Here is an 8626-nt window from a genome sequence, read left to right on the forward strand (position 1 = left end):
CAGAAAAGTCATGCCAATGTAATCAAATCAAAACTTGCATCAATTAAATATCACAGACAACAGAGCAGCCCAATCAGTCCAGCAGGACCAAGAGTCAGAAAAAAGAGATTTGAATTTGGGTTTCTCACTGAGACTCTCTGGTATTGCTTTTGTAGTACCGCTTAATTTATCGAAAGGAAAAAAATCTGTGCTTTTTCGAAAGCATCGAGAAAAAAAACTTTTAGGGGAGATGGGGGCATAATGGCCACCTTAAGGAAAACGGTTATTTAACCATAGAAAATAGCTATAATATGGAGGTTACATTATTGTTTCGTGTTCAGACACTTGAAAAGCCTATTCCCTAACGGGCTGAAACGTGAAAAACTAGATGAAAACGTTGAAAAATGCATTTTAAAAAATTTTGCCAAAAGCTGAAAACCAGCCACTGTGGAGGCATAATGAGAACCCCCCCTGAGGCAGTATGAGCACCATTAATCAGAGCAAGATGTGCGTTTTTGCCGGGGAATCTAGCAGCGAATTCAATTCGATGAAGTCAGGTGAGTCTTAGATTCATCAAACAAAGCAATAACAAAATAATCTAGGTCTGTTTGTAGAATACAAACAATCCACGCACGCTCATACATTAAGTGCTTTGTTCGGAGGATGATGCTACTAGCCGTATAATGTAACAATAAAAAAATCGATCATGAATTGTGAATGGAAAAAAATCACCTCGAACAGAAATCTAACTCTAGTCTTTTGATTACCTCTCCGACACCTTACCAATAGGCTAAATTGTCGGATGAAAACTAGTCAAGGTGAGGCGCTATAAATCAATTTTAATTCGCTGCTAGATTCTACGGCAGAAAATGCTCATTATGCCTCGATAATATGGTGCTCTATATGCCCCTAGTCAACAAATTTAAGTAAAAACGTGTTTTAAAATTGATAAAAGTGAAAAATCAAAAATTTTATGATGGTGAAAATTGAGAAACAATGTGTACATCATGTTGCAGTGCGTACATTATAGATCAAGGTTATTTTAAGATCATAAGAGCTTATTTCGTGGTGCTCAAAAATTATAATATTTTCGTAACTTGAGAACCAAGCTAGTTTTTTTTTAAATATCTCTGTAAAAATGATAAGGAGATTCCTTTTTTTGTGAAAAATTAATACTATAGGAAGTACGAAACAAATCCTCATGAAAATTTATTTAAGAAAATACGCACTATCGTAGAAAAGCGTAGTTCTAATTATGCCTCGGGTGCTCGTTATGCCCTCATCTCCCCTATAAATTGATAGTGATACGCACTACGAAGAAGAAAAAAACGTTTCTTGCACGCAACATTGACCTTATTTAAGTTATTCTGTTTGAAAATAGAGCTATAAGTGGAAATTTCAATGAACAAAATTCTACAACAAAAAGTATTTCTCCAATAAATAGTCATATTATGACATTGACTGCAATCATAACTAACAGAAGCTTACCTCGTCCAGAATCAGCTTACTGTAAAATTTTTGGATTGGCGACCCGGAACACGTGCGGCACCATATCGGCCAACGTGCGAAACAGCTCTTCCGATATGTCATGCGGTAGCAGCAGCTGCAGCGTGTTCAGTTCTGCCCCACCCCAGCTGGCCGATTCAATCATGAAGCCCTTGGCACATTTAAAAACGAGTTCAGCACGGCGCACACACCAACTCACGGTCATGTCCTGAAAAACGTAACAAGTTTTGTTTAAACTATTGTAACAGTATCCCAAACAAGGCATTTCTTACTTCCGACATCACATGTCGCAGCAAAGCGGGAATGGTAAGAGTAGTAACGTCATGTCTACTCGATATTTTTAAAATGTTGCGAAGGCCTAAAATTACCGGATGCCTTGAGTTTATTTCACTAGGACTTTGGAATGTTTCATCAGATATCAGATGGAAAATAACATGTGAGTGCGACAGATTAGAATGTCTGGTTATATAGACATCACCGGGTTTGACACGAGGTCCATTTTTATCCCCCTTAGCTCCAGTACCCAGGTCAGATTCTTCCAGGGAATCGTTTAGTTTCCTCAAATCATCCTGAATCTTTTCTATCTGATAATCAATTTGATCGAAGTGGAACTCGGTCGACATGTTAGCGTTTTTCCGAACTTCGGAGTCGGGTGACACTGGGCCGGATGATGTGAGAATCACGATGCCACACAAGGAACTCGAATAAAGCCCTAACGCTACGTTAGGGCCACCAAAACAGCTTTCGCTATACAAAGGACTGCAAAGGTCCGAAATTTTAGTACTCAGAATCCTAATGTTATGCATATGCTTCAGCTGAGAACCTAGATGGATGGTGAAACTTTCCTCCATCGAAGGTCCTTGTGTCGAAATCATTGACCACCGGTTGCCGATTTGCGTCGGGCTGTCCGATTCAGCCAGAAAGTTTTCGTCAATGTGGGTTGTGATCCAATGTCGATACTCGTATTTCTGATGACCACGAGTGGATTCCAGCTCCGATTCACATTGTTTACGGATCATGTTCTGCATTCCGTATTGCTTGGCTAGGATGTGGTTGATGTTTTCCGATGTTACCGAAATGTCTAGAAGTTCCATCTAAATTTGGGGAAAGTAAAACATAAATTAAAAAGATTTTTGATTTTTAACCACTTTTGAAGTATGTACTTACCTTGGATTCAATCTCCTCCTGGTGCAACTTGTGCATTGTGGTCATCTGTTGAGTCATCTGGGCCGTTAGATTGGTGATCGTTTTGGAGTAGTCGCGTTCCTTAGCCAAAATTTCCGACAGAGCCGATGAATGAACCAGCTGGTGATAACTTTGGGCAAATATTTCTTCATCCGAAGGGCCAATCCGGTCGGCGAACTCCAAAATCTCATCCTTATATTTACGCTCCAAATCTAAAGCTAACGCATCGACATCAATCTGTCCGGAGCCGAGTTTTTCCAGGAGAGTCTCGTCCCGATCGTCCTGGAAACGCTGGTTTTCCCGATCTAGGAAAGCTACCAACTGCAGACTGAGATTCCGGTCAGCCTGCAAAAATTTCATAATCGGATCCATCCGTTCGGCGACGATGCGGTGGGCTAACTCTTGGGCGCTTCCTCGGTGTGGGATTTCCACAGGATACACTAATTTGGCCGTCCGATGGTCATAGTTTTGATATTCGTAGTGAAAATCTACCACCCTGCAAGGCTCAAGGTCCATTCTAGATACGGGGAAAACACTATCGAGAATTTCGAGATAAGGAAGCCAATCAAAACAATCCAATATTCCACCCAGTACACCCAAAATAATAAAAAGGTAAAACCTACCAACACAAAAAGGAAAAACTCGTGAAACCGGAAATGGTGGTTGAACGTTGAATAAAAATTTAATTATTTTATTTTAAAGGTGACTATAAATAGAGAAACGAAGTTAAAAAAAAAATAAAATCCTAAATACCGGAATTTGTTTTGCTGAGTGGAAAAAAATGAAATGTTGGAGATTCCCGAGATTCCTTCATATATGACGTGGACGAATCTTGCAAATCCGTGCTTTTGGCATCCCAGTTTACTTCACACAAAACAAAACTGTTATTTTTGTTTTGCTTTGCATCACTCAGAATCAAAACAACCCAAAAATAAGAACGCCAGCGCATCAAAACAAAGTTCGCCTGGCGTTCTTGATTTTGGGCTGTTGTCAATACACCAAAATCAAAGTTCGAAGCTCGAACTGACCACCCCAAAAAAATTTCCCTTTATTTTCAGTTAGTTTTTTTCTTGTAAGCAAAACAAAGTCAGTCGCATCGAATAGAATCTCTGGTAAAATGCTTTGAATTTGACGAAATTTAATCATGCTTTATTCATTTTAATTTATAGATTTCCAGAAAACGATTATTCATCGATTATTTTTAAAAAACATCTACCCAGAACATTATCATTATCATGCCTCCAGCGAATTTCCGGAAGGAACCGGAAAGAAGCGGAGGACGATCTGGAACAATTGCAGCAGCAACCTACTAAAACGGGAGCGTCGGATAGCACTATGCTAGGAAGTCTCAAGGTTGTGAGGACACGTGACGTTCCTAAACGGTACCAATCGCCAGTTTTCGACATGACATATGAATTCGGCTGTTCTGCATATCAATCGCAGCCGTGGATACTATCCACTGGATAGTCAACGCTAGTGACGATTGCAGCCTGGTTTTCCTTCCGGGTGCATTCTACAGGTCAGACCCATTGATTTTTAAAGTAAAATGTAAGCTTTAACTTCCGTTCTTTATGACGGCAGCAGAACTCTGTAATTCCCGATCGAATTCATTGAGAATTGCTCCGGGATAAATCAAGCTCGGGTTTCTTGAATTACCATTTTCGAAAACTTCTGCCGAGGTCAGTCAATTTAGAAAAAAGTATTATTGAAAATAAAATTAAAAATGGAATTATGAAAAAAAATATTGTCTTTACTAAAATTTTATAATCCCTTTTGATATTTGGTGCATCAAATGAAAAAATCCCAAAAAAAATCCCTGCCGCATGACATGCCCCAAAATTAAGTTGCAAAAATGACGTTTATTCTCAAGTTTGGGAAAACCCCCTCGAAGTCATTTTCGTCGGGAGCCAGTTTCATCCGATTTTGCGGCATTTCAACTTGGTTTTGGGTTGTACCGGCCTAGAGTGATGCGTTCAAATATAAACACAGTGCTTATATTAATAACATGAAATAGTTTTTAGTTAGTTGAATTCTTATAAGGTTATTTACGATACTCAAAAGTTTAAAATGAATTTGTTATTGAAATTTCCCAAGAAATTGTTGATAAATAAACTTTGGCTAGAATGTGCTGTTTATAGTTCCGCCAGTGCGACAAAAACTTCCCGGTCAAGAGAAAAAAAAAGTACTGAAATTCCTCCCGACAAACCATGTAAAGTGATTAATGAAATAGAGGAATATTTTCGACAAAATGATAGAGATAGCAAACTGTTGGCGAAATTCCCACCTTCTATCCTACGGCGAAACCCAGCCAACGCGGACCGTTTCTACTTGGCATCTCAAGAAACCGCCAAAATCATAAGCCAACACGTGACGACAGGCCTTTCACAGGATGTTCCCCTCATCGAGGTGAATCCTGGCTTGGGCATATTAACCCGAGAACTACTCACCAAAAGAAAGTCTTCACAACTAATACTGATCGAAACCGATCAAAACTTTGAACCGGACTTGAAACGTTTGATCGCCAGCAAAGACCCCTCGCTTGTGCAACTACATCAGGCTGACTTCAACGGGCACTGGAGATACACATACCTGGATAGCTTGGACCAGGGTAATCGAATGGCCAGCATGATGAAGCACCTTCCCTGTGGGGGACATCACTGGAAAGATGAGGCAGTTAGTTTCCGCCTGTACTCGGCCGTCGATTCGATGCGATTTTTCAAAACGTTGATGAGCTCGGTCGCCTCCCAGAAAGGCATTTTTTCGCTCGGAAGGTTCGAAATGGTGCTGGTCATGTCGCCCCTTGTTTATGCGGTGAGTTAATGTTCTATTCTGTTCTTTGGCTATTATTTTCGATTTTTTTTTAAATAAAAATGCGAGTTTTTAAAACAATTATTTCTAAGACAATGAATTCATCGGATTTTTAGTCTAGTACATTTAATAACTTAACCCCCCTAAAATTGTAACTAAAACAGGGGTCAGGCCTTGTTAATAAACATAACTAATTTTCAGCATCTTACCTGCCCCCGGGAAGCTGGTTATAAATTGTACCGCAGCAATACGGTGCTGTTCCAGTTGTTCTTCGAGCATCAGTTCCTGGCCAAAGTGCCACGGTACGATTTTCTGCCCTGGCCTGCCAATTTGGAGAGACTGGGCAAAAAAGCATACGTTCAACGGTGGCGCGTAGATTTAGCTAACTCCAATGATTGGTACCTGGTAAAGGTGGTTCCCCGAAAAGATCTCTTCACTTATTGTCTACCGGATAACCTGCGGGCGTTGGCCTTTTTCGTCAAACAGAATATGATCAGCAGGAAAAATCGTGTGATACCAGCGCTGGAGTAAGTATGATACGATTATACGAATTTATCTGGGAATCAGACTAATGAGTTTTTTTTTGCAGACGTTGGATTCCTCACTGTGGTGCACGACTTATCTTGAACGAAAACTACAAATCAAGTAAATCGAGGGTTGCTGCAGCGCCAGCTACCAAGTCACCAGATTATGATCATCCCGTATGGTTCAGGGCAAAGTCATTCCCATTGCATCATAATGATTATGTTAACGGGTTGAATATATTCACTGAATTTGGCGAATTGACGCCTTCACAAATTTTGTTCGTATTCAACGAATTTATTAGTTGGCCAGAATTCCACCAAAGCCCATTCCTGCAAAATATGGAACAGTGCAGCACGGTCAAAGATCAGGATCATTCGCGGAAGGTGTCTGCTAAAGGTTCTACAGATAATGATAATGAAGAAGTTGAAGAACTACTGAACGAAAAGGAAGTTAATGTAAAGAAAAGTCGGAAACGCTGATGTTGATAAATCGATTTGATCGATCACAAGTAAGTAGTTCATTTTTTTTATTGATACAGCTCGGCTCGCTGTAATTTGATCCATAAAATAATATCGGAAATAACGAAGAAAAAACTGTATTCATTGGAAAGAAATTTATTCTAAACATTTATTTGATTTTTTTTTCACTGAACGTCACGCTATTTTCTTAAAATAAGCTACCTAGTTTGTGTTCGATTGATTGTGATCGTCTGATGATTGTCTATCATCGCTGTCTATCGTAATGTTGCAACGACCACTCAGGTAAGCCTTAGATCCTAGAGCACAGGGAACAGCTTTCAAGAAAAGTACTTTCCCGTCGGCCGTTAATTCAATGGAGTCATCGGAAAATCTTTTTTCAGGGATCCTAGTCAGATTCAAGGGAGCACTTGAAATACAGTCAAGTTGCAGTGTTATATCGTTAACTCCTACAACATATTTGATTCGCTGCACAATCGGGCATATTTTATCGTTATTCCGGTTCAGAAAGACACAATTGCTTCGGAAAGGAATCTTTTTCTTATCTTCGCAGTTATTTTTGGTACACCGAGCTAATTTCTCGCCAGCAGGGATTTCTACGTAGTGATCGGCCGGACAGTATGCCTGCGTATACAGCGGATGGCAGGCAGAGTCGGCCGGGTAGTATACGTGGGCTAGAATGAAAAAAAAAATCCAAATAATAATGATTGTTAAAGGTACTATTTTCCAGCAATGAAATACCTGGCCGGCAATCGCAAACCCAATCGTCCGCTTGGTCTCCCGGATATAAAATTTCGTTTTTTCCACATCTTCCAGGTATGAAAATTGGAGTTCGATTCTGAAAACACAATTTGCTTTTATTAAGTTTACTAAATTTTATCGGTTAAATAGAACTAAAGATTTATCTAGTGCCTGTAATTAATTTATTTAACAATCTTACGTTGTCCTTCTCTTCTACTTTCGGTCGTACTATAATCATACTTAAAATTTCTGGATCGCGATTCGTTTTGCAAAAAGATCAAAGTTTATATAATTCACTCCACCGTTACCTCACGAAATATCAGAGCATTTTTTTCAGTAAATAGTACAAAAAAGTGAACATTGATTGCTTACAAAACAAATCTGTAGACTCAGAATTTGAAGCGCTACATTTTAATATTGATTTTTTTCTTGATAGAATACTGTTTGAATGATTAAAGCTGTAACGTCACATCCTGCCACTGTCTAAATTTCTTTGTTCTGAAAATTTATCAATTTCAAACTTTACATTCTCAACGACGGCTGTTAAAAACTTACGTATCGCAATTTTCCGCAATTTTCCATAATTTCCGTAGGTTGCGAAATATACATACATACAAGAGTACTTTTTTTAAGCTTTTGAAAACAGCGAAAATCAAGGCTTTTGTTTTGAAAATTGTTGTTTTTTTCACAGGAGCAGTCTTGGCAAATTATTATTTTTTTTTTTTTTTTCAAACAACCATCAAACTTCCCTGATAACCCTCAACCATAGTTGTCGATCATGTGACTCACTCCAACGCACGATTTGAGCTTTGTGGACATTTTCGACAGTGCTTGCATACTTTTTGAAATAACGGTTTTGCCAGCTATCGATTTGGAAATGATGGATTTTGAAAGAAACTGTGCCAAATCTTTTTTTCTTCTTCATCGTAAATTTCTCAAAAACGCGTTATTTTTAAAATTTCAAAAAATTGTTCGGACAGTACTTTTAACAGGCAACAAAATGCTGTCAAAATTTGGTATGTCCGATAGCTAGGAAATGAGCTATCAGCAAAAGAACGTGTCCCATTTCTAAATGAACTAAGCTTTAGATACCTTTATCGCTGATTCTATGACGTAAACTTGCTGCAGCAGTGATTATTCTTTATACTTATAATACTAGCTTTCCTGGTGTGCTTTGCTACACCTTTCAAAAGTAAATGTAATTTTCTAAAAATTATCCAACTTTTTATTGTTCTGTGAGCCATGATTGAAAATCGATTTACAACAGAAATCAAAAGCAACCGCTCTAGAAAGAGACATGCAGCTGGGGTCTTGATTTGCGATTGGCAAAAAAGACTGAAACTGTTTTTATAAGCTTCATAAGTTCTTTAATTAATTATTTCATTGATATGAATTCCCCATCCTCT

The 8626-nt window shown here is 38.7% G+C and overlaps 3 protein-coding genes across 4 annotated transcripts; 1 reads left to right on the plus strand and 2 right to left on the minus strand.

Moving 5' to 3' along the window:
- Window positions 1–1310: 1310 nt before the first annotated feature.
- On the minus strand, window positions 1311–3275 carry LOC129745989 (protein C12orf4 homolog). Its single transcript, XM_055739440.1, has 3 exons — window positions 2653–3275; window positions 1758–2579; window positions 1311–1693 (listed from the first exon to the last, which is right to left on the minus strand). The coding sequence occupies exons 1-3, from the start codon at window positions 3184–3186 to the stop codon at window positions 1484–1486; spliced, it is 1566 nt and encodes a 521-aa protein (XP_055595415.1). The 5' UTR covers window positions 3187–3275; the 3' UTR covers window positions 1311–1483.
- Window positions 3276–4568: 1293 nt separating this feature from the next.
- LOC129746074 (dimethyladenosine transferase 2, mitochondrial) lies at window positions 4569–6612 on the plus strand. Its single transcript, XM_055739561.1, has 3 exons — window positions 4569–5481; window positions 5680–6005; window positions 6068–6612. The coding sequence occupies exons 1-3, from the start codon at window positions 4738–4740 to the stop codon at window positions 6480–6482; spliced, it is 1485 nt and encodes a 494-aa protein (XP_055595536.1). The 5' UTR covers window positions 4569–4737; the 3' UTR covers window positions 6483–6612.
- On the minus strand, window positions 6602–7899 carry LOC129746138 (uncharacterized). 2 transcript variants are annotated; one of them, XM_055739673.1, is made up of 3 exons: window positions 7776–7899; window positions 7221–7317; window positions 6602–7153 (listed from the first exon to the last, which is right to left on the minus strand). In XM_055739673.1, exons 1-3 carry the CDS (start codon window positions 7827–7829, stop codon window positions 6684–6686), a joined length of 621 nt encoding a protein of 206 aa, XP_055595648.1. In that variant the 5' UTR covers window positions 7830–7899; the 3' UTR covers window positions 6602–6683. The 2 variants fall into 2 exon arrangements, with proteins under 2 accessions (XP_055595648.1, XP_055595734.1); XM_055739759.1 differs by lacking the exon at window positions 7776–7899 and adding an exon at window positions 7420–7473.
- Window positions 7900–8626: the final 727 nt, after the last annotated feature.

Source organism: Uranotaenia lowii, chromosome 1 (assembly GCF_029784155.1).
Source record: "Uranotaenia lowii strain MFRU-FL chromosome 1, ASM2978415v1, whole genome shotgun sequence".
In the NCBI taxonomy this organism is placed as follows: domain Eukaryota; kingdom Metazoa; phylum Arthropoda; class Insecta; order Diptera; family Culicidae; genus Uranotaenia; species Uranotaenia lowii.

What these genes read in the sequence shown, in the direction of transcription:
- LOC129745989 (XM_055739440.1), bottom strand. Translation starts at nt 3,186, where the DNA reads ATGGACCTTGAGCCTTGCAGGGTGGTAGATTTTCACTACGAATATCAA. An exon ending in AGGAGGAGATTGAATCCAAG is followed by an intron (nt 2,580 to 2,652) that starts GTAAGTACATAC and finishes CCCCAAATTTAG; the next exon opens with ATGGAACTTCTAGACATTTC. An exon ending in TGCGACATGTGATGTCGGAA is followed by an intron (nt 1,694 to 1,757) that starts GTAAGAAATGCC and finishes TACGTTTTTCAG; the next exon opens with GACATGACCGTGAGTTGGTG.
- LOC129746074 (XM_055739561.1), top strand. Translation starts at nt 4,738, where the DNA reads ATGAATTTGTTATTGAAATTTCCCAAGAAATTGTTGATAAATAAACTT. An exon ending in TGTCGCCCCTTGTTTATGCG is followed by an intron (nt 5,482 to 5,679) that starts GTGAGTTAATGT and finishes ACTAATTTTCAG; the next exon opens with CATCTTACCTGCCCCCGGGA. An exon ending in CGTGTGATACCAGCGCTGGA is followed by an intron (nt 6,006 to 6,067) that starts GTAAGTATGATA and finishes TTTTTTTTGCAG; the next exon opens with ACGTTGGATTCCTCACTGTG.
- LOC129746138 (XM_055739673.1), bottom strand. Translation starts at nt 7,829, where the DNA reads ATGTATATTTCGCAACCTACGGAAATTATGGAAAATTGCGGAAAATTG. An exon ending in ATTGCGGAAAATTGCGATAC is followed by an intron (nt 7,318 to 7,775) that starts GTAAGTTTTTAA and finishes TTGTGTTTTCAG; the next exon opens with AATCGAACTCCAATTTTCAT. An exon ending in GGTTTGCGATTGCCGGCCAG is followed by an intron (nt 7,154 to 7,220) that starts GTATTTCATTGC and finishes TTTTCATTCTAG; the next exon opens with CCCACGTATACTACCCGGCC.